This window comes from Meleagris gallopavo, chromosome 7 (genome assembly GCF_000146605.3).
Source record: "Meleagris gallopavo isolate NT-WF06-2002-E0010 breed Aviagen turkey brand Nicholas breeding stock chromosome 7, Turkey_5.1, whole genome shotgun sequence".
Classification (NCBI taxonomy): Eukaryota; Metazoa; Chordata; class Aves; order Galliformes; family Phasianidae; genus Meleagris; species Meleagris gallopavo.
The window spans coordinates 10,329,215-10,352,639 of NC_015017.2; the positions used below are offsets into that span (position 1 = coordinate 10,329,215).

At 39.8% G+C, this 23,425-nt stretch overlaps 1 protein-coding gene across 2 annotated transcripts in view; it reads right to left on the reverse strand.

The window, feature by feature from the left end:
• Positions 1 to 23,425, reverse strand: part of SATB2 (SATB homeobox 2) — a 102,926-nt gene that overhangs the window by 41,358 nt on the left and 38,143 nt on the right. For both annotated transcript variants that reach the window (XM_031554156.1, XM_019616984.2), the window contains exons 4-5: positions 20,660 to 20,762; positions 8,316 to 8,788 (exon numbers count right to left, since the gene is read on the reverse strand). In XM_031554156.1, the coding sequence (XP_031410016.1) occupies positions 8,316 to 8,788; positions 20,660 to 20,762 (576 nt within the window). The remainder of the gene's footprint in view (positions 1 to 8,315; positions 8,789 to 20,659; positions 20,763 to 23,425) is intronic.

Genomic DNA, 23,425 nt, shown 5'->3' on the forward strand with positions numbered 1-23,425 from the left:
TACTAGATACAGGATTTCCAGGACAAACATGCCAAACTTCACAGACAAAGAATTTTTTTCAAGCAACTTCTGAAAGAAAATGCACTACAACGGGAGTGAATGTTATTCAGGCCAATTCCTCGATCCAAAGGACCAACTAACCAGCCTTTGAGACCAACACAAAGGCTTGACCAAAGCCCACAGAAAGCAAGAGAAGTCTTTCTGCCTTCCCAAAGAGCTTTGGTTCAGGCTTGTAAATGCATAAATGAAGTCTCAGTGGGACAGCAGACTGCACTACCAGTGACCTAAGGAAGAATAGTTTTGCAACCAAGGCTTTTCAAAAGTAGTCTGGATCAGGTTGAGGAGGTCATGTTGGAGCACAGCCCAGACACTGATGTCCTCAGGACAGAGGAAAGTGAGGGCCATCAGGCAAATGGGGACTCACAGCACTGGCCAGGACCTCACGCACATCAAGTTCACAGCCTCAGCTGGGAGCCGCACTCTGCTTCACCCACACCTCAGCAATGTGGCCACGAGAGCAGGCACAACTTTTAAAAGGTTCAGAACAAGGCTTGGGACAATTGAAACACTGGCCAGGGCAAAAACCTGAATGAACTCAACTAATGTGCTAAACCTCCGTTTGTATGTTCTGTAGAAGATTATATACATACGAAGGACTAAAAAAGCATGAACACTTTTTTCATATTTTCGGTTGATTTGTGCCTATCCGTATTTAAGCTACTGCCAAGAGCAACAGTGAAAATGCTGAAAAATGTTGCTTCTGTAGTACTCAAAGCACAAACAGCACATGTAACCAGCCATCTCAAAAGAAAAGCTATTCTGCTTCCCTTCAGGTATAGATGTGATTGACAAGAATCAGAAAACATGGGTGTTTATTAAAATCAAAATCTGAATCTTCATGACCGGTGCAATAAGCCTGTCCTCTCTCAGCATCTTCTTTTGGTATGAAAGGTCTGTTTCCAGCATGGAAAGGCAGCACACCTGGGGAGCCTCTGGTTAGCTAGTCCTTCCTAGTGACCTACACTTCAGTACACAACAAGAAGCTTGGTTTGGCCAGGCAGGAATGACTGTTTGTATTTAAAGTTGCCTGCTGCTTGCACCTGAAAGTTGAGGTTGAAGGTCAGTCTGTGGAGCTCTGCAGAAGCACCAACTTCCCAGCACCCTTCCAAGAAATGAAGCAGTTCTACCTGCCATGTTTTTCTTGTGCCTGGGCAAGCTTTTACCGTGATATCTCTTTGTCTCTTGACTTTGACTAGAAGTTCCAGCTTCAACCTCCAGTATTGGCTTCTAGGCTGAATAAGACGCATTGAACATTTTTTTAAGAGACTTCTCTTTGCCTCTAAGAATGCAGGACTCAACCAAGTCTTCAGGAAGTACTTGCTTCTTAGGAATCTAGCTCATTTTCAGATACAGCTTTGCTTCCATTCCCTTGCATCTCTTCCTAACTTCATCTAGGATATAAGGCAGAAGTGCTGGAAGTTGCTTAGAAATGCTTATCCTGGCAATGTGTCCAGACAATTTTGTGCAGCAAAATTAGTTTAGATAATCAGTGGAAAATTTTGAGTTGTTAGCCAAACCAAGCACCTTCAGATCTATCCTGTCATAGTTTCCATCATGCAAAACTGCATTTGCACCCATTTCCTTGACCAACTCTTTCTGTCTCAACATGCAAAGCATCTGTATGCAATGCTTTTGTCTGTTTACATGAGCTACAGAAGTCAAAGGACTTTGTGCAGTTTTCCACCAGTGTGAACAGGAGATCAGCTGTCTCATAATACCCTCAGTGCAGCTGAGTGCATTGCATCAGTCTCTCACTAAAAAGAACAAAAAACTCCTGATCCTTAGATTCACTGCCTACAGCCAAAGTATGAGCCTCGTTCTTAAACTCATTTAACTAATGCTAAAATACATACATCTCAGGAGAGAGCTGCTTCGGCACGCAGCATTTAGAGGCTGATTTGAATAGAACTTATACAGGGTCCAACTACGACAATTTGATTTTTATTATTAAAAATGAAGTGTTTAAATCCTCAAAGAAAATGCCTTTATTGCATTAGTTTAATAAAGTCTCTTTTTTATTACAGTATTTCTTTTTATTAGGGAAGACAAGATGTGCATGTGGAGCTGAATGTGGATGCATGGAGAAAAGCAGGCAGAGAAGGACCCACCACCTGCAGCCACACAGTGCCACCATTTATAACATGCACGTCAAACCTTTGTACTGAAACATGCTGGAAAGTGAGCAGGACGCACCGCTCATGCACGCTGTACAGCCGTGCGCTTGCTCCCAGGCTCAGGACTCCTGTGCCTCAGCTGAGCAGGCAGCAGCCGCCTCCAACAAGCACGCTCTGAAAGCCTGACTCACGTGCTACTTAAGATCTTTTCATTCAGCTTATTGAATACAATTAACTTAATTGAAACTGAAATTTTGGGCAGTGCAAAAACCAACGGTTGGAACAAATATCCCATGTACTAAAAATCTGCCATTTATTAAATTAAGCACTTCCCTTGCAGATTGCCTTCTTTCCTGTGAGTACAACAGAACGCTGCTTGTGCCACATTACATAGAAGAATAAAACAAGGAGACAGCATGAAACGGTTTCATGCAATAACAGAGAGTTTTCTATGGGGAAAAACACAACAAAAAATCCCCCCACAAAAAAACAAAACCAGAACCCTCACTAATTGAAAGTCTGTGCACAATGGAACAGACACCATAGCAATGAAAGCAGCATGAATGTCTCACCAGATAGTAGGCAGAGAATGAAAGCTGCTCATCTTTCTCTCACTTAAGTCAAAGGAAGAATTACTTGCAAGAGGAATTCTGTCCAGGATTTGGCTCACAAACAAGCAGAGGTGGAACTTCCAGCTATTTCAACAGAGCATATTTCTAATCTTAAAAAGTCTCTTAAAGGTCCCAATTCTGCTCCCACTCCAGTTTGGGGGAATTTTGCCAAAGAAAGCAGAATTAGGCACGAATGAAGAGTTGCCGCCGCTTCCCTCTCTGTTTGCCTCCAAAGATTTTCTTTGGAGTTTCCTCACCAACCACTGTTTGCCCTCAGAGCCTCCAAGCCCCTCCACACCTGACTTGCTGCATCTTTGCACGCCAGGCAGCATTACTGTCCCCTTTCTTGTGGCAGAAGTCTGGACTTGCCCACAGTCACACCAGGATCTGGGGCACCCAGAACTGAGCCTGCATTTGCCTACACCTCAGTCCATTGCTGCAGCCAAAGTATGGCAGAATCCCTCAAACAAGATGAACCAGTTTATTTTATTATAAATGTCACTATATCTGAGGGTATTAAAGTAGAGTTTCTCCCTTCCTGTGCTGTTACTTGATTTTACCCAAAAAGCACCCGCTAAGGCACAGGGTTGACCTGCCTTCCTGTCTACATGCTAAAAAATGATTCCTCGTTGCTAACTATTGAGAGAGGAAGGGAACAGAAAGCTAGATGCAGCCAACTTTCTTTGGGAAAAGAGTTACATGCATCCCAAATATGCCTGCTCCTCCAGCTCTCTATATCTGGCACCACGACTGTTTCATTCAAAAAGCCTCAGGTTCACGGATATTCCCAGTTTGTGAGGCTGTTCAGTAAAACAAGCACTGGCCATTTGCCCAAACATTTTACTAGTTTTGGCTATTATGTCAAAATATTGGCAAAAAAAAGACGCGTAAAAAAAAAAAGATATAAACAGAAAACACTTAGTCTATAGGCTTTTCAGTCACTGGGGTACTCCCAAAGTGGAGAAAAGCGGTTCCCTGATCCAGTGATTTAGGGTGTCTGGACCCTTACAAAAACAGCCTGACAGTCCTCCCCTGTCTGAACCTGCAGCAATGAGGGATGCCCAGAAAGCAGGCAAAAGAGGAAAATAAGTTAATTTTTCTCATGCAAAGCAGGATTCAAATCTCTTTAAAACTATAGATTTTGAAGAGCACAGATTACTTCAGTAACTTCAGATTTGCTAAAAAAACAACAAGAAAAAAACATTTCAGAGAAGGACGGGGTAAAAAAGAATATTTTCATGCGCTTCCTTTAAACAAGTCTTCTCTTACCTCTGTATCCATCACCATGTGCCCACTTAGCAATATACTACAACTTGTGATACAACAAGCTTTGGTGATATCAGCCTTTCAGTTGCAACTTGGATGCCGCAGTAGGAGACACTATGGCACAAGAGGGAGGTAGTACATTGACTCTCCCCCAGAGGATGCTGAAAATTCACATATGTATTCTCCTCCAGGAGCAAGTCCGTAGACTTAGGAGTAATTACACGAGCAAGAAACTGCATTTCTTGCCCCAGCAATGCTGCTGAATACCTTCACCATAACCAGCTTCCTCCACTGCCTCGACCCACACCTTCTCCCTTGCCTGTATGACTGAGGGTCCCCAGGGCCACCTTGGAGGGAAGAAAATGATGGCAGCTAAATGCAGGCCAGGAATACAAACAGCCTTTGTCCCCTGTCCTATTTACCTGCATCTCACAAGTTCCATTGGGGCCCTAACCTGCAACACAACAGTCCCAGTACCACTCCTTAGGCTACATAACCACACTTACAAATTTGAATAGCACCTTACTGCAGTTCACACAGGGGGACCATGCCTATAGTCCAGAAATGCAGTGCTACTGGCATCCACGAGGATGTATAAAGCCTATGAAGACATATTTCCAACATGCACTAATCGTAGCTAACACAAACAATGCTAGTGGGCACAATCATTTTAAATGTTTTGAAGGTTATGTAGGCGTTTCTCCCTTGTCGGGAATAGTGCCATTAAAAACACCTTCAAAAACTGAATTCTCTGTGGAGGTTGAAGAACTCTCTTCCAACTGCCCCAAACTGCTGAATAAACAAGCAGTTTATTTTAGCTTATTTAATTTAGACTCTGCAACAGGGTGAATTAAAATTGCAACATCGATTCCCAGCAATAAAGTAAAAAGAAGACACAGAGAGGCATCAAACATCAATTATACACACTTTGAGAGTTTTTGATACCCAATTTCAAATAAATCTCAAAATGTTCATTTTGTGCTGCAGTCCCAGGCACAGAGCAAGTACTGAGCTTCCCACCTCAGTCGGACTGCAGTGGCAGGTCTGCGTCCTAGGAAATGCATAGCATTTGTGACAGAAACCAAAGCACTTTATTTTCACATGTGCAGACAACAGCATGGCCACAGGCATAAGGAAATAGCGTGTCTGAAGCTGACTTTCCAATTTTTAGAGGAAGTTTTGGATGTCTCACAAATCATGCAACTGTACCTCTCCATCTTCTGACCATCCTCCCTTCCCACACACATACATGCATACATACATATGTCGGCCATTTGTTCCAATGGATTTAGCCTAGTTTGGATCAAAGCTTCCTCTACTTCATTTAACAGATTTACTCAGATGGAAGGTCTCGGGGGAGAAATAATGTTCATAAGAAGGGGTTTTTCAGCATTGAGTATGTAGGTCATTGGACTTGAAAATAAATTAGAGAATAGTTTATCTATTAAGCAAGTCTCACAGTACATATTTCATGAAGCTATACTTAATTATAGGCTAACGTGTGCTGCAGAACTACCACAAAGAAGGATTAAGCAGTGGGCCATAATGCAGTGATTAATACAGTTATTAGCTGGCTGGCACACAGCATCTATTCTTTGATATCATAATGAGAAATAACAGGGCTTCAGTTTCTAATCCAAACATTTCCATGCACAAACCCCTATGTCTCCTGAGAAGACTCAAAAGGAGAATGAAAGAAAGTGAAAGCAGACCTGAACTTTCACATCAGGAAGTTCTACTTCTCCCCCCCACGGATGTTTGGGATTATCCCACGTCTTCTACAGTGCAGTGGAAAGCTGACTGCTTGAGCACCTCTTCTTACTACTTGGGGTAACAGTCTCTGACCTGAGGGGAGACTGATTTGAGTTGGAACTAAAAGCTGAGGATAGTAATGCATTAATATGCAACTACATTATTTTGCTGCAGTGATAGTTCATGAGGATGTAATGCACTGCACATAAGGTTCACTGGTCTTTTAGACTAATGAAGCACACCTCTGAGATAAGCAACACTTATGGACGTTTGAGACTAGCCTGTTCTGGAATCACCATCACAGGCTGTATAGGTACTTTCATATGTATGATGGAAGACTAAGAAGTAGACAATTTCTTTCCTTTCATATAAAATTGTGTCTGATAACTTGCAATGAAGCAATCTTTTTTTTTTTTTAAAGTGAAATCTAGAGAAGTTAGTGCAATCTGAGACAAATATCAGCAGGACAGGAGGAAAGACAAAATCAGTGATACTAATACCCTAGAACTACGCACTATTATGTATACCGGTCTCAAGTGTAAACTGGTTGGAGGACAGAGCATTACATCCCATTTCCTGGTGCAGTCCTGTCCAGGAAAGGTGCTTTGACACTTTCCCAAAGGACATTACATTGGCGTGTCAACTCGGATCTACTCAGGTCTGTGCTCCCAGTGAGTGAGTGAGCTCAATCTAAACCGTTACACAATTGTGAAGTACTGAACCACGAAGAGACAGTGCCACAGCTCCCAGCAGCAGTGCAGTGCTTTCTCCACTGTGGTGTGCAGGACAACAGCCTGCAGTTCCTGCACTGGCTCGGTGCAGGACAACTAGGTCAAATAAACAACAACAACAAAAACATATTACAGCTTTCTTAGTCCGTATTCTGATAATATGGTGCAATCTCCATCACAGCTGCTATTAAACACCATAGATGGATGAAAAACTGTAAAATCACTAGAAAAAAGCAGAGTGGTCTCTCAGAAATGCCTGCCTTTTCACTGCTGTCTTCAGAAGTCAAATGCAGTGTTCAGTCAGGGATAGGCGAGGTGTGGGATTTCCTAGGCACGCAGAATAAAACATTGCCCCCTTTTAAACACTACAGCTGAATGGCCAGTTTAACACACAATTTGTTTGACAGCTTGACAGGGATATACCTGTGGTCTAGTGACAGATTTGGGTATTACCAATCTGTCCTGGTCTGACTAAAGCAAAACATTATGTTCAGTGACAATAGCAAAACCCTCACCAGCAAGGTTAATGCTGAGCTCTCACTCAAGTGTAGAATATGTCATTCTGTCAATACCATCTACCTTGATTATACAAGGCTTTATATACAACAGGTTATGATCTCAGAGGGATGAAAAGCTTTTCCAAATTAAAAGCAGCATTTTAAAGAGGAAATACTCATACATTCCTATGTAGTTTTCATTCGATATCCTCAAGGCTAACCCCAGAACTCAAAGACATGTTGATTGAACCTGAATGTTTTTTCTGAGTGCAGCCATCTTATGAATTTAATGGAAAAAGGGAAGTAATAAAAATGTGCTCCATACTTTAATTAGTTCCCTCATAATATGGCATTTCCAAAATGGCAGTGCCAAAGAAAATCATTAATCCAGGAGAACGTACAAAGGCACTGTATGGCTCGACAGACAGAGCTCCTGCAGACACATACATACACGGCCCTTGTCTTCTCGTGCTGGTAAAGCTAATCTCAAAGATCAGCTCAGACTGTACAAAAGAAAATTGTACCAATATTTAAATATGATGTCACTTCCCATTTATTAACCCTTACGGAGGAGTATCACCAACCAGAGATTGTGCTTTGTATGCCTTGAATGCTGTCTGGCAGCAGGATAAATGTAAACAGCCTGCATTTCTGAATATTCATTCACCTATGGTATTCCAGGTGCTAGGCTTACACTGATACTGCTGTGTAATTATTTTAACATCTGAGTTTCAATATTTGAGTGAGAAAACCAGCTGCAAATGGCAGACATCCTTTCCAGCAATCAATTGTCTCTTATGCAGCCAGCACCAAGACTGTCTTTAGGCCTATGAATACTTGTCTTACTCATTTCTATGTCACTAGCCTCTGGCAGTAGTTGTGCAATCAACAGTAGTTACCACAAGAAGGAACTGAGAAAGTGACATAAATTAAAAGATGCTGACTCCCTTAGTCTCTTCTTACCTCTTCCTGGCCATCAGGCAGGAGCAGATGTGGAAGTTCATAACCACAGAGAAGAACTCAGGAAAGAACTCACATCAGCAGAATGATAACTAGAGAACAAAGCTCAGGTAACAGCACTAGGGTAAACAATTTCAAGCAAACAGCTGTTCTATGAATAAACAGTCTTGCTCAATCATGCCAATGAGACTGGGGAAAAAATGGTGGATGGTATGACCTGTTTCTGGGGTACATCTTTCCTTGATCTGCAACAACCACATAGCCCCACAAGAGTCACAACTTTGACCCCTCAGCACTTCTTGGTTATAGAACAGAAATGGATACCTGTGTGCGGTTGAATGCTACTCTTGCAAAGACAGCTTGAGATACACTGGCTCTCTTCAGCTCATCTCTGACTTGCTGGTAAATATCTGGAGAGACTTCCACCGATGAATTTGATGGCTCTGGTTTGACAGCTCTAGGGATGGGTGGATGATTCAAGAACTGCTGGTTGATAGCTTGTGGGTGCTGGTGAGCCAGTAGCCGGCTGACGGCAATCTGTTGGTTTATCAGATGGGCCATTGCTATCTGCTGCCTCACCAGTTGTGGACTGAGCTGAGGAGACAGGAGCCCAGGGTTTATCATTGTCTGCATCGTTGGCACTTGGTTTCGGATTGGAGTACTGTGGTGAATTTGGCCATGAGGAGACTGTTCATTAGTTTTTCCCAAGGTTGCCAGTTGGTTGATATTTGGTAAGTGCATGGGACGTTGACCAAGAACACAATAGTCTGAAAGGTTTTCTCTTTCCACTCTTTCCACTGTTAAAAGAGAAAAATTATTTTGCTGTCATTTCAGTTGGCATTTACAAGAGGACCATTTGGGTAAGAATTACTCCAGGTGTATAGCACTCACTTTAGTTTTCAAATCTGCACTTGCATAAAAGCTACTCAAAAACAGAACAAAAGCAGTACAAAGTAAGAGCAACAATAATCAAGACACTTTCATACTTCTTGGGTTTCACTTGCTGCTTAGGAAGCCTCCTTATAAAACTGGTAGCAGGTGTCTGTTCCAGCCTCATTTCCTAAAGAAACGAGTTTAGACATTTCCACTCACACTGTCAGTAACTTCTGAATCTGTCATCAAATTGAATAACTCTTAAAAGAGGGAAAACATTTCAGAATCACTGGCATATAGCTGAAGGAAAGAAACCCAAATCAGTATCCACCCACACCAATTCAATGGAAACCAGACCATTCCCTATGCAGTTCATGAAACAACTTCTCATTACAAACTCAGCAATTATATTTTTTCCAACATAAACTCTACCTTGCATCACGTGTGGATAAAGTTACCACTTTAGGTGGTAATGTGAATTCACCTAGATGTACTGTAGCAGAATCAAGTTGCTTGCCTGAAAGCATGCTACGTAACCATGCACATCCTTGATTCACAAATGAGAACGTTTCAGAGCAATGGTTCTAACAAAAGCCTCATCACTCTGTCTGGAAACCTTGAAGGAACTGTGCATGAATGCCCACTTTACAAAAAACAGATTCTGACAGCAACCTTTTACTGGTTTATAGTGCTATTTTATGGCTTTACCATCTTCAAAATAAATCTTTACTATAACAAAGACCTGTTATTCTTAAGTGACATCGTATTATAAAAAAAACGAAGCATTACAAACCAGATGCATTTATTGTAATCATATATGCAGCCACAACCCTTTCAGATAACTTACATCAGTAATACTGCAACACCTTTTCATGCAACTGCCAAATTAAATGCCTGCATATTACAAAACCAAATTTCCTCTACAAGTAATGTTTGAAATTGGAAATGAAGTTTATAAAATAAAAAAGTAAAACTATTACTTAAATAACTTTAATAATCAAAAGTCATTTATACAAAGTTGAAGATTCCGTGAGCTTCACTACACAAAATTGGGAATTTATCTATTGATCTAAAAGTGTCCAGGGACTGCTACCATACAGCTAGTAAACTACTACCTTATTTAGCAAGGACAACATAAAAATGACAAGACAGGATTTGTTTCATAAAAAACGTAACACAATCAGAATTGTGTAATGATCAACAATGGTACAAGGATTTTGAACTCTTTTTAAGACCTAATCCATGTAGAGCTTTGAATCTTTACATAGTACTCAAGTGACAATTTATTGATGACTTTCTCTGTTTCCTTTTAAACAGAGACAGCTCTTCTCACCTTTCAGAGTTAATCTCAGACAGAGAGGGTTGAATTCTCATGAGGGAGGGAATCATGCCCAGAGCACAGATACGCACAATTTCTGTCTTTAGAGCCGTCATTCCAGAACATCACAAGCACTAATTTTTATAACTAGGTAAATTAATATCCAGGAATTTTAAAGATATTTCCCAGTTCCCATTTTTATTTTACTAAAAAAAAAAATTACCAAAGTAACTTTTAACCTTACAAATTAAAAATTACTTAGTTAAATAGAAAAAAAAAGTAAAAATTAAACATTTCTAATAAAATTCTTAATTCCATCTTTCTTCAAAAGCCAATGTTTCAACTCAACTAATTTTATAACTGTTTATTTGTGCACGATGTTTCAGCTATGAAATGCCATACAATACTTGCAATACACAAACACTATTGCAAATGACTGACCATCTCCATAAATTTCTCACAGCCTACTAAACACATAACACAGCATTTCAGTTTGCTGAAAGTACTAAAAATTCCTACTTAAGTACTGATTTCAGTACCCATTCCCAAGCATTAGGCACAGAAGGCGTGCAGGGTCATGGGGAAGAGAGGCTGTTCTGTCACCACTGGAGAAGACCCCATCCAGCACCATGGCCCACACAGAAAACACGTGGCCATATAATCACCTAAGCCTTTCTTTGGTGAGCCTGTACCTGAATAATGCTATTAAATACACACTGTTACCAGGAAAACCAAATGTAATTATTCCAAAGGTGCAGCTGCTACTTGAGAATCAGGAATTAACTTAATGTACATACAATAAAGATGTTGTTCAGTGTACATGAAAGAATAGGAGCAGGAGCATTCTGCTAAAAGGAAATGCATCAAGAACTACACTCAGAATTCATTTACACCCTTCGGAGATCTACTTGTCCTTCCACAAGTAGCTTCAGGAAAGCTGAAACAATTTCTCAACTATCTTGTAGTTTAAGAAACATACAGAGAATAAGTCACTGAAACCAATAAATTACTACTTGTTAGAACTCAAAAACAGTAACCAAGTGTTTCTGAAATCCTGGTGAGAAGTAAATATAAATAACATCCACTTTCTGGGCTGAACCACGTTTGCCAAGTTTCCACCCACTCCTGACTTCAGTGCCAAGTCATAAACCCCTATAAAAATAAAATTTAAGATGAAAAGTCTGCCAGGCTGTTAATCTCTGCAATGCTACTTGGAATCACAGTTACACGGAGACATCATTTGACTTGCTTCCATAGGTGGCTTTTTTTCCTTTCTTATCCGTTTCCTTCCTTGATCACATTAGGCTATGTTGCCACACAACCACTCCCAACAAACCAACCAGATCTAGTCAGTTCAATCCCTTCAATAATAAAAGGTTACCATTAACAGTTATGCTAGACAGAAAAGATGTGCGTTACTCAACTTCTCAAGGCTCTTTCCTTCTCCAGCACATTTCCCATATCAGGTTCCCTGTTGTTCATCAGTGGCTATGAACAGGTGGGGATCTGTGGGCCTGGACAGGAGAAAGCCTGACACAGTGCTGAGGCACAAGCCAGCACTGTCACAAGAGACAGACCAGCTTCCCAGCAATGCTCTATGAAAAAATGGCATATAGGAGCCACAACACTTCTGTGACACTAATGTTCTGCCTCAGATTTTCTTGAGGCAGGATTTTGTCCTCTTGCATACTCTATTTTTCATGTTTCTACCCCATGTTCCTCTCCTTTGTCCTTCCCTCACATGCTATTGCCCTGTTGAAACTGGGGGGTATGTTTACAGCTCCTATAGTCCTTTATAAGCTGGCTGGCACTTGAACACGTCTGCTTACAAAACAGTGAAGACAGAGCAGCAGAACCCTAAATTGGGAAGGAGAGGGCTCCATGAATGCCTGTGGTCTGTGTTCAAGTACTGCTGTCAGTCCTCCTCTGCTTACAGTGCCTGTGCTATTTAAGCAAAAGCTGGCCCAGGAGGCTGTTACCTACCTCCCATCTGTGGTCCAGCCACAGCAAAAACTACAGCAGTCTTTTCCCTTTTCTTCCTGCTTCGTGCTGCCTGGTATTCAATTTTGCTCCAAGTCCAACACCACCTCCACATTTAAGAGCCCAGCCTCCAGAAGCCATACATACTACGTAGGCGGGTTCCAGGTACCAGGACCACAAGTACCATGTCCAAGCTTAGCAGGCAGCTCACTGAGTACCCTCGAATGGTATCTGCCCTTCATTTGCCCATAGCCCGCTACAAGATGTAACTACCTCTGCAAAACACTTGGACACCAACCTAATCCCCAGAATGGAAGCAGCAAATTGTTACATTTAAATGTTCCTTTTTTTTCTCATAATGATTACCACGTGTGTCAATGTATTTCAGCTTCATACTGAGCTAGAAACTTCCTGGATACAGCACAAAAACAGCCCAATGCACCCTTCCCCTGCATGATACTCTTATCCTCTACCCAGATTCCCTGTACAAACAGCTGACACAGTCCACAGCACAATGGCTTGGGGTGGTCCGCATGCAACTTTCCATTTGAAATGAAACTAGCTCAAGAGATTTAAAATAAGATTTATTTCTCCACCTTCCCTTCCCCTCACCCTTTATTTTCACCAAGTTGTTAATAGGAACATTCTGACAAAGAGCCTGTGGGGTATTTAGGGCTTAGGAACAGCACTGTACCGACGGACAGCACTGGAATCCAAATTGCTTAGCACACACAATAATGGATGCAGCAGGGAGAGCCAGATCTTCACGTCTCCCTGCACCACACTGCCATGGTCACAAAGAGGGCCCTGCAGCACCCATGACCCAGCGAGTTCCCAACTTTTTAGTCCCAATGGCATACAAGCATTTTGCACAAAATAGAGCACGAAGAGGCTGCTAAAGAAATTTTTTGTAATAAGTTACTAGTCAGCAGGACTGCCATGCTTCAATTGTGACAGGATGTCACCACCCCAGGGTTGTTCTGCAGTGCAACAGCTTCAGAGCTTGCATCTTTGTTTTATTTATTACTTAAAACCTGGCGATCATAAAAGCCATTACCAGCAGTGGTAAAGGCCAAACTGAGCTAGCCTGGGCCAGCAGAGAGCTCTGTTTGTGAGCTTCAGTATGACAGGCATAGAGATGGAAAGGTTCCCACAGTTTCTCATAGCTCGACACCACCTTACTCGCTGGAGCTAAACCTGTTCTGAATCATGGAGCTTTGCTTGGGAAAAGAAGCTCTGACACCATACTACCTCCATCTCAGAGTGAAGTGCAGAGCTGGGAGTGCTGCACTACACCAACAGGGTGCCCTCTTGCTTACCCTATGATTATCAACTTCCTCTTTGTAAATACAACAAAGCCACTCCAGAGCACAGGAGGTGCTATTATAATGGTAATTCTCTATCTTTTTATCTATAATTAGCATAATTACTTATTTGTTTTAATCACAGCCCACTTAACCACTTCAGTGCAAAGGACTGATCTGAGGAGTCTCATTTTCATTCAACATTCAATTTTTGTATTTACCCAAAGTCATCCACTGGTTTCACTTACTGCTTGACCTCTGCCTGGACTGTTTGTTCTTGCAGTCAGAATAGGAGAGAATGTGAGTTGACCAGAGCAGCACACTTGGTAAGAAATCTTAACTTTTAAAACCTTTCACTTCCTCTACTCTTGCAGGATAGCAAATAACCTCAAAATAGCTATGGAGCACATACAGAAATTTTTTGGCCACTGGCTGTGGGTAGCAAAGGCCTTTATCCAAGTCTAATGGAAAACAGACAGGAAAGGCCATTGTCTGTTCTCCACTGCACTACAGATCGCTCAGTTCCCAAAGCACAAGTCACTATTTTTGTGCTTGGAAGAACTATCCAAAAAGGAGGCCATTGATCAGCATCATTCTTGAGGGAACTGAGTAGAGTGAACCAACTTGTTGACTTCCATACATCAGACTTTCCCTTCCTCTTGTCCTACAGACTAGATCCTATTCATCCCGTGGGACACACAAACACTAACATGTTTTCAGACAATTCTGCTTAAATGTAGGAAGTCATTCTTCTCATAGGCTGTCCCTGAACTGCGCTGCTTCCAAAAGCTGCATCTCAGAAAGGAAGAATATAAAATGAATTCATTCCAGATTGTTTTGGGGTTACTGCACAGGTTAGGGAGGTCACATAACAGTATGAACTTTATTCTTCCTAAGGCAGAAAAAAATCATTACATTGAAGGTATTTTAGAGACCACAATCTAATATATAAATACTGGTTGTGTAAAATGGAAAAGAAGAATTAGGACAAACATTAGTCAGAACTGACAGAAATAGCATACCAGTTAGATGGTCTCATCTGATATAAAAATATCTTACTCCCTGTCAAAGCACTGTCATGGAAGCATGCCCTGCTATTTAAGTACTAACCTTTTGTGGACACCTCAAGAGGGAGGTGCAAATTGTCTAGAATACCCAGACAATTGTGCAGCCCCTCGGGGAGATAAATACACATCTCTTCCTGACTCATAGCAGCAAAGATGATGAAAGGAACAACACAGAACACAAACATCATTACAAGAGACATGTAAGCCCTTAGACACTTGGAGTGAACAGAATTCATTTCTGTTCTCAGTGACAGAATGGATTTTATACTCTATGAAGTCCACACAATCAGAGATAGTCATTTTGCAGCTCTCACAGGGAAGTTGATGTCTGTGTCTAAGCTTCATGTCTTCCTCCCTTTCCAACCTAACCTCCAGTAGTGCTTACTTTCTAAAAACTCCTTTCCTATTGAACTAACAGAAGTTATTCTACTTGACAGCACACAAGAATACTTTTTATACATTTGAAGGAAATTTTATTTTGAAATTCTGGAGATATTAAAAAAAAAGTATTTCCATGACAAAGACAATTCCATAGTCACTATGAAATCAAGTGTGGCTGGACAGAAGTCCCAGCCTTAGTACACAACTGGTCCTCACTGAGAAAAAGCACTGTACTTGGAACTGAATGCATTTTAAAACCATCAAGTTGACACAGTGAGATCATCTAAACAGACTCAGTCATCATCCATAGATTAAAAAAAAGTGATAAAAGCAAGCAGTCATAAAAACCTTCTGCATGGCAGGGACAAGATAGAAGGGACAAAGGGCTAAGTGGTTTCTCAATAGAAAGGCTTCCAACCTCTATTGAACTGACATACGTTCCCTATAGCAGCAATGGTTGCAGATTCAGACACACGCATGCACACGAGGTGGTTCAGCTAACGGACATATCATCCCCTTCTGTCATGGCACAGGTGCTGTTAAGAGTGAGAGCCACTGCTCCAGAAGGGACAGAAAAAAAAAAAAAGACGCTCTGCAAAGCTGAAATTCATCAATGTATTTACTTTACATAAAAGTTAAGCTTTTTTTTTTTTAAAGTGCCTGCTTTAATTCTCTTTATAGGAAAGCCAAGAGGGCCACAATTTATAAAGCTCCCAGAACACACTACAGCGGGTAAATTGTCTCTTAACAATACAAGCACACAAATCCCCCAGACTGGCACTTAGCATCAGCGACAATGCTGAAATACAGTATTCTAATATGGGTGGGGAAAACAGTAGCCAAGGGGTCTCTAAATCTTGCTGAAATGTGCCAACTTCAGCTTATACTTAAAGAGAGAGATTCCACTTTTTCCTGGTGACCTAGTGCAAAAAGATGAACAACTCTCCTCATAAAACAGTACAACACAGCAGTCTGCATACTGTGAGGATGTGTTTAAGTTAGAGATGATCTTCAGGTTTTGTATGTGATCTAGATGTTGAAATGCTTGCCTGTGAATTATGTTTTTTTCTTACCATTTTCTTTTAAAAAGTGAGTTTTATTTTTAGTGGAATAAAACATAGTCAGGAGCGTGAAAGGAAGCAAAGAAAAAATTACAGTAAGGTCAAGAGCCACACAGATAACCTAAATGACCCTATCTGGCTCAGTGCCAGAGTCACAACTAATATCTAAACAACACATGAAATTACCTCTTCTTAAAAAGCCTTACCATTTCTGCTTCAACTATTTAGTTAAAACGGCTAAAGGTCAAGATCTCTATGTACACGTGCTTACATACATACATCTATTTATATAGACTTATCTGTGACCTTCTATTTATGCATATACACACATGTATCAATACATGGGGTGTTGTTAAAAGTCAGAAACACTGATTGAGAATGTTCTGTTATGCCTTTTCATGAGGCTTCTGCAACATCTGCTTCAGAGGAACAATTCAAAACTATTCAACAAAGCACATAATTAAAATTTTCACCAAGTCACACTGGCGTTATGACCATGCTGCAATTCAAGGCTCCTTCAGTTTGGTATTAACAAAGCTGGGAACCCCTCTGAATCCTGTTCTAAACTCTCTTAACCTAGAATGACCTCTAGAACACAGAATCAAAAAATCAGATTGGCCTGTCAATTCCTTATGGGAAGTAAGCAAACATACTCTCCGGAACAAAACTGCAGACAACATCACATCATTAATACTGGAAAAAACAAAGAGCAGCCAAAGCAGATTCTCAATTTAAGGAAGCTATAAAAAGCTCTTTCTTATGGGAGTTGGTTCCTGATCCATTGAAATAGAAATAACTGGGATCTCCTCTTTTAAACAGGAGGACTCATCATTCCACAAAAACTTTGAGACAGCCACAGTCTCAAAACTCACATTCACAGAAAGCTATATTTTGACAGCCACTGATGGCAGGAGCAAAAAAAAAAAAAATAAGATGTTCCTAATACACAGACAAAGAAAATACATCTCTTTATTTTCAAGTTCACAATATTTTTATTTCTCCCTCTGCCTTCCTAACTTCCTCCCACCAAACCAAGCTGTGTCATCAGGCAAAAAAAGAAAAGATTCACACCAGTTAAGAGTTTCAGTTGTGAAAGAATCCTGATACAGTGATAGTCCTTCTGATAAAAATAGAAAGCATGACACTTGAGAAGTGAAACATCTATTGAAAAACAGAACTAAACAAATATTTGAAATGCTATGAACCCAAAAGACTAGGCAACGAGTAGGTAACTGGTGCAAATTTTATCTCTTGACAATGACATGAGTTGCATGATGAAGTTTGGAAACTTGTCTCTACGTGTTGTACAGTTATCACCACGGTCACTAGTATGTAGCCTTTGGTAAGAACAGGACAGCGTGATTCTTGATTCAAGCAGTTTAATTTTACCTAAATCTTGTCATGTATGCAACTAGAACCAAAAGGGTGCACATTTTTCAAAATATTTTATAACCATAAAACAGAGTTTAAAAGAGCACAATAATATTACAATCATTCATGGTGTATATTTTTAACAAAAGGACAATACAAACTAAATAGCTTAACTGCCACTCTAAATGATTACACAGGTCCACAGAGGGAAGAAAAAGTTCACAGAACTGTAGGATTCTTGTTTTCCAAGTACTGTGCATTTTCCATTAGAACTGATTTAATATAAGCTATCTTTGAAATACGCATGTTATTCCAATGAGACTGGAAAGAGCAGATATCCTGTTAGAAACTCACTCATGTCCCTGAACACATACGCAATGGAAGGCTCAGAACAAGGTTGGGGAAAAAAAAAAAAAAACAAAAAAAAAAAGCCTCCATCCTCACACCAGCAACTCCAGAATCTGTGTACTAACTCTCATACCTCTGAGTAAACTGTGAACATCTTAAAACCTCATGGGGGCAGGGTGGCTGGGAAAAAAAAAAAAATCAAGCAGAATTTTACACTAGCATGGTCTTGACACAAGACAAAATTACCATGCTGAGCTGAAAACTTTTTTTAAAATTGCAAGCAAAAATAGGTTCGTCATCTTTTTGGAGAGTTCAACAGAATGCACACTGAGACCATTCACTTGAGATTACATACAATTCCACTCATATATATAGCTCTTACATCTGCTGCTAATGATATCAAATCATTGATTGTTCACTTTCTTATATTTATTGAAACATGAACTACATGCTCTGAAACTTGATGCTTTTTTTTCCAAAGAATTTTTTACTTCTGCATGGCTTCAGTCGTAATTACTTTGATCTTCAAGAGTATATAATTTTTTTACCACTTACTTATTTCTATGAAAAAGGAAAAAAGTTTGACCTAAGAGATCTGTATATGGCAATTTGTAACAGAATCATAAAACTTATGTTTAGGAAATCATGGTTTTGATTAAGAAGCAACCATTTAGTTCCCACTGTTTTATTAAAGCAGACATTAGCAGATAATAGGAAACACATTTAACACTGTAGGCTGCATTTAGTTTGCAACATCAATAAAGTAATTCCGAAGCTCCTTCATATTTTGCATTTACCACAGCTCGGGTGAATCGTTTTTTTGTTTTTACTTTCTAATAACCAGCTCTAGACTTACATATGGATAGAGTTCTTGCCTCAGTGACTCCAAATGAGTTTTACCTAAGCTATCCAGATTACAACCCCAAAAGTGAAATGTTGTGTCATGCATCTACCTTTCCTACCAACATGATGAATGAAGCATGTAAGTCACTGAGTTTGAGTACTAATTGAGATGTCCCATAAAAATATCTGTCTATGCAAAAGAAACAAATGTCTTCCTGTTTCCATGGAGCCTAGATTATTGCCCTGAAGTTCCATGACTGCTTTTTCTTCGTGCACCAAAGTACCTGCCATAGATTCTTTGTTTTCTCTCCCACTCATATGGCTGATGAATCAACACGACTTGAACTGCTTTATAGCAGCTTGTGTTTACTTCACACATACCTTAACCTTCCTTTTCCTCCTCCTACTAGCATACACATACGCTTCCAAACAGCAGCAACTGGCTGTATCTCTTTGAATAGCACATATGCAGAGTTATCTGGCAAATTCTTCAGGTTTGGATCCTTGACCTTTTGATTGAGGTCTCATTCTGCTTTTATGGCACTTAACAATTTAACTGTGCACTTATTAAGTTTAAAAAAAAAAAAAGGAGCTTAAAGAATTCAATGCTCTAAGAATAGAAGAAAGTAGAAGACAGCAGTGTGCTAGAAACACTCAGAAGCTGTAGTGGCATCTCTACTGCTAAGAACACTACAGTTAAGGGCTTCCAGTGCCTTTGTAACTGGCATTACACCCTTGCCCAGTTTAGGGGGGAGGGAAGCCTATCTCTGCTCTCCAACAACAGCAAGTAAAAGCAAACAGAGATGACCTTGAAGCTTTGATTGTTTTTAACCAAGAAGATATGTTACAGGACTTCAAATAAAATTCTTTTATTAAGAGATACCATTTAGAAAAAGACACACTTCTGCATAACACAATGGCAATTTAAAGAGAGAAAAAACTATAAGTTTATTTGGCATCAACATTTTTACTTCAATCCTAAATCATTTTAGCAGGTGAAAAGCAACACCTGCATTTCCACATCCACACTGTTAGCCACATCTGCCTGAACAACCTTCCTTCCATCCACAGATAATTCTTCTATAAAGCATTCCTTTTTATTTCTGCCAAGTGAAAAACTAATCACCACACAGCTGAGAGTCCTACAGGTATATGCAGTGTGAGCCAGACATGCATCAGAGAAAATCACATGCCTCAGACCTTGTTCTGATATTCCATGCAATTTTGTTTCATGCACTCCTAATTCGAAAAGCAGATTCTTGATGATATCATGCAGATTTCTAGCCTGCCCTATGGAAACTAAACAAGAAGCCTTTCCCAGCTCATGTATGCTGTTATTTTTTTGTGTGTGTGTTTTTAAGAAAAGACTGCGGATTTTTTGAAAGACACTAATCTTTGTGCAACTAAAAATACAACAGCTTCTCAATTAGGACAGGACATTACTGTAGTTCTACATAACATCTGTGAATCTTGTTACAACTTTCCTAGCCACTGAAAGGACCACAGACAGAAACGACAAAAAAAGCCTATGCCTTCCTTCAGACAACAAATCTTCTCATCACTAATGTAACAGAAACAAAAATATAGAAAAAAAAAATGTTATTTAGCAACACCTCCAAACAGCCAGGCACCAAATGCTCCACTGGTATCCAGATTCCACATGAGAAAACATGGCAGGAACGTCGGGATATTTAGCAGGATTTTAAACAAAGAGCAAAGGCACTTGTTACTTAGACAAGCTCTTTTGGTTTCATGATTACAATGCAACTAAGGTGATTTACAAAGTAATTACAGTTTTAAATTCTGAGCTACAAGAACACTTTTTTCATAAAACATTTTAGCAAAATTCAAAACACGGTGGATCTTTCAGCACAACTAAATGGTATATTATAAGCATGTATTGAGTGACTTGTGTTTTCATGCCAGCCTTGTTTGTAAAGTATCAGATTGAATTTCAAATGTGCTATGACTGCTCCCTCTTTGTAGACAAACTCACTAATATTATTAAAGCTTACCATCACTTTTACTTAAAGTAAATAATTGCAAACCATTACCAGAAGTTCAGCAAGTTAGAAAGTAATAAATAAATAAATAAAATCTAAAAAAAAAAAAATCAATTTACCTTTAATCTTCTTGTACTTCTTGTACCATCTCCCAAACTCCTGGCACTTGGTTGCTGATACATTGGCATAGTATGTGCTATTTACAATGGATGAAATCATACTCTGGAAGTACAGAAAAAAAAGACAAAAAAGTCCTTAAAATATTTTACATAATGTGAAATTTTTCCAGGGAAAGTGGATGACATGAAAACGCACAGCGACCATCCATTTTTGCCTTTAAAACCAAAAAGCAGTGTTTGGTAAGAACACAAAATTGTTTTTATTCTCCACTATACATCCCCAAACGTAATTACTCTGGTTCAATAACAAAGCAAAAATAATGCAGGAGAAACCCAGCCTGAAACCTATAGCATAGGCTGAAAGCAGGAGTAGTTCTATTTCCATTTGTACTTGTGCTACTACAATACACACACTTAGTTGCATAACAATAGGTGTTGCCTTGCTGGGGAGCACGTGCTTGCTGCACCCAGGTGACAACAATCATGATTTAGGAACCAGATCCTAAAGGTAAGATTAGATGCTCCAGCATGCAGAAACCAAATCATGCTTTTCAGCTGTCTCTGTTCTACTCCCAAATGCAGCAAGACCACACAGCCAAGAATGAGAGAACATTCGTGCTACTCTCTACAGAATGTTTAGGCAAATAAGTTAAATTAATGTAATTTATAGAAATGTGATTAGCCACCCAAAAGAGAAATAAACAGTGATGTTCACAGTGAAGGGAACTATGCGTACTGCAATACAGAACAGCCAAAAACCTCAGCAGAGATCAACAAAACTGAAGTACCACTTGTTTAACCACCACCACTCTGCTCTGTGTGAATTCCTAGTGACTCTCATTGCAAGCCAACTGAGAGCAGAGAAAAGCAGTGCTGATTCCCATAACAATGATATTTCCTATCTGGGATGCTTCTGCATATAAAGCGGGAAAAAGTGTGGTTACAGGTAGTTTTTCCTTTTTTTATTTTTCAGGTTTATTCAGCCTTCAAGAGAGGAGGCAACTTTTCAGAAATAACATTTTGCTTTTCCTCCCTCAACTGTTCCGGGGTTACTCGCTCTCATGTGTACAAACTCAAGGAAATGCAATCTAACACCACTAACACATGGGAGTCAATGTGCCTTCTTCAGAAACTACAGTTTTCTTCTGCCCTCTTTCCTCACTTAATGTGAAAGTCTAGAAAAGCGCTGGCAACATTACACAGCCTTCCTGCACAGGGATGAGAGAACATAAGTTCAAGCTCTTACTCACAGGCTCCTGTAAGCTCTTGTGCAAAACAGCATCTAAGCTATCTCTGTAAAGCTACAAGGCTAACACGTAGGCTTACTCAATTTTAACAGTTGTTTTAAAATAAAAAACATCCCCTCTGTACCTCCGCCACATTCATCCAGTCTTCTAACAAATTCACTTCAGCAACTCTAGTTGTTCTTAAACCTTGAGTTTAGAGGACTTAAAAATCAATGTAAGTAAAATAAAGACTTGAGAGTACTGGATGGCGTAGACTGGTATAGTCCTCAGCACAGAATTTCACTTTAAGTAAACAGGGTCTTCTGCCTTTGCACTTTAACTTTTCCTTAGAAAGCTACTATGGTGCACTGCAGTAGAGTTGGAAGGCTATAAAATAAGACCCTTTTTAAGTGGCACCTTCAATTTCTAAAACTGAGATTCAATTTTCTAATTAAAATCAATATTTTGAGACATAAACCTAGCATTGTAGTAGCCAGCAACAATTCCTTCCCCATAAATCCTTGCCTGTTCTGAATCAGTTTAACAGGCAATAGTATTTTGAAAGCATGACACAGTGACAATCTCTACTAAGAAAGGATTCTAAACAAAGTGGAGCTATCTTCCATTTTTTGAGTGCCACTTCAGTTAAATTTTCAGTCATTTAGGGATGGTGGGACAACTGTTTAGCATTGCCTGAGTAGTGATTTCTGTTTTCTGCTTTTCTCCTTCAAATCCTCTAGCTCTATAATAACCAACATTACAGAAATTGAAGGACTATTAAATATCGTGGAATATCTTAACCTATCAACCTTTATTTGAGAAAGCAAAACTTAAGCTAAATAGGAAACTCAAATAGTATATCAACCATTGGCAGAACATCCCAGGACAGATTCTGTTCAGCCACTTGACAATAGAATAGTGGAACTTTGAAACTACAAAGAAAAATATCCTCATCACCATAAAGTTGGAAGGGATTCTATGACTATTTCTGTCAGGAACCTTGATGAGTTTGCAGAAAGGGAATATCTATTCAGAAGAGAGTAGCAAAAAACAAAAAAAAACAAAAACACTGAGTAATTGCAAATTTCTAAATCATGAGTATCCTTCCTGGGAAAATCCTTACGGAAGGAATAGATTACACGAAGTAGTCATATGATGTGTTTGGGATGTGCGTGGCAATGACGACCAAGTGAAATTAAAATTTACTGGACTAAAACCTGAGAAATATTCCCATAAAGAAAATTTGGTGCAGTAAGTTCAAGGAGAAAAACATGGGACATGCTCACATGCCAAGAAATCTTCGTCCAGTAAGAAGACAAAACACGTGGTCAGTTCTGAAATGAGCTATACAAGATACAGGAAAGACAGAAGTCTCTATACAAAAATGAAAATGCTGAAGTAATTGGATTTCCTTCTGGCACACACACTCTCCCCTACCTACCCTCCTTCTCTGAGCTTAGTTAACTAGCATTTATTTGTTTGAACAGCAGCCTTATGCTAAGGGTAGCTAAGCTGCAGCCACATAATACACCTTGCAGGA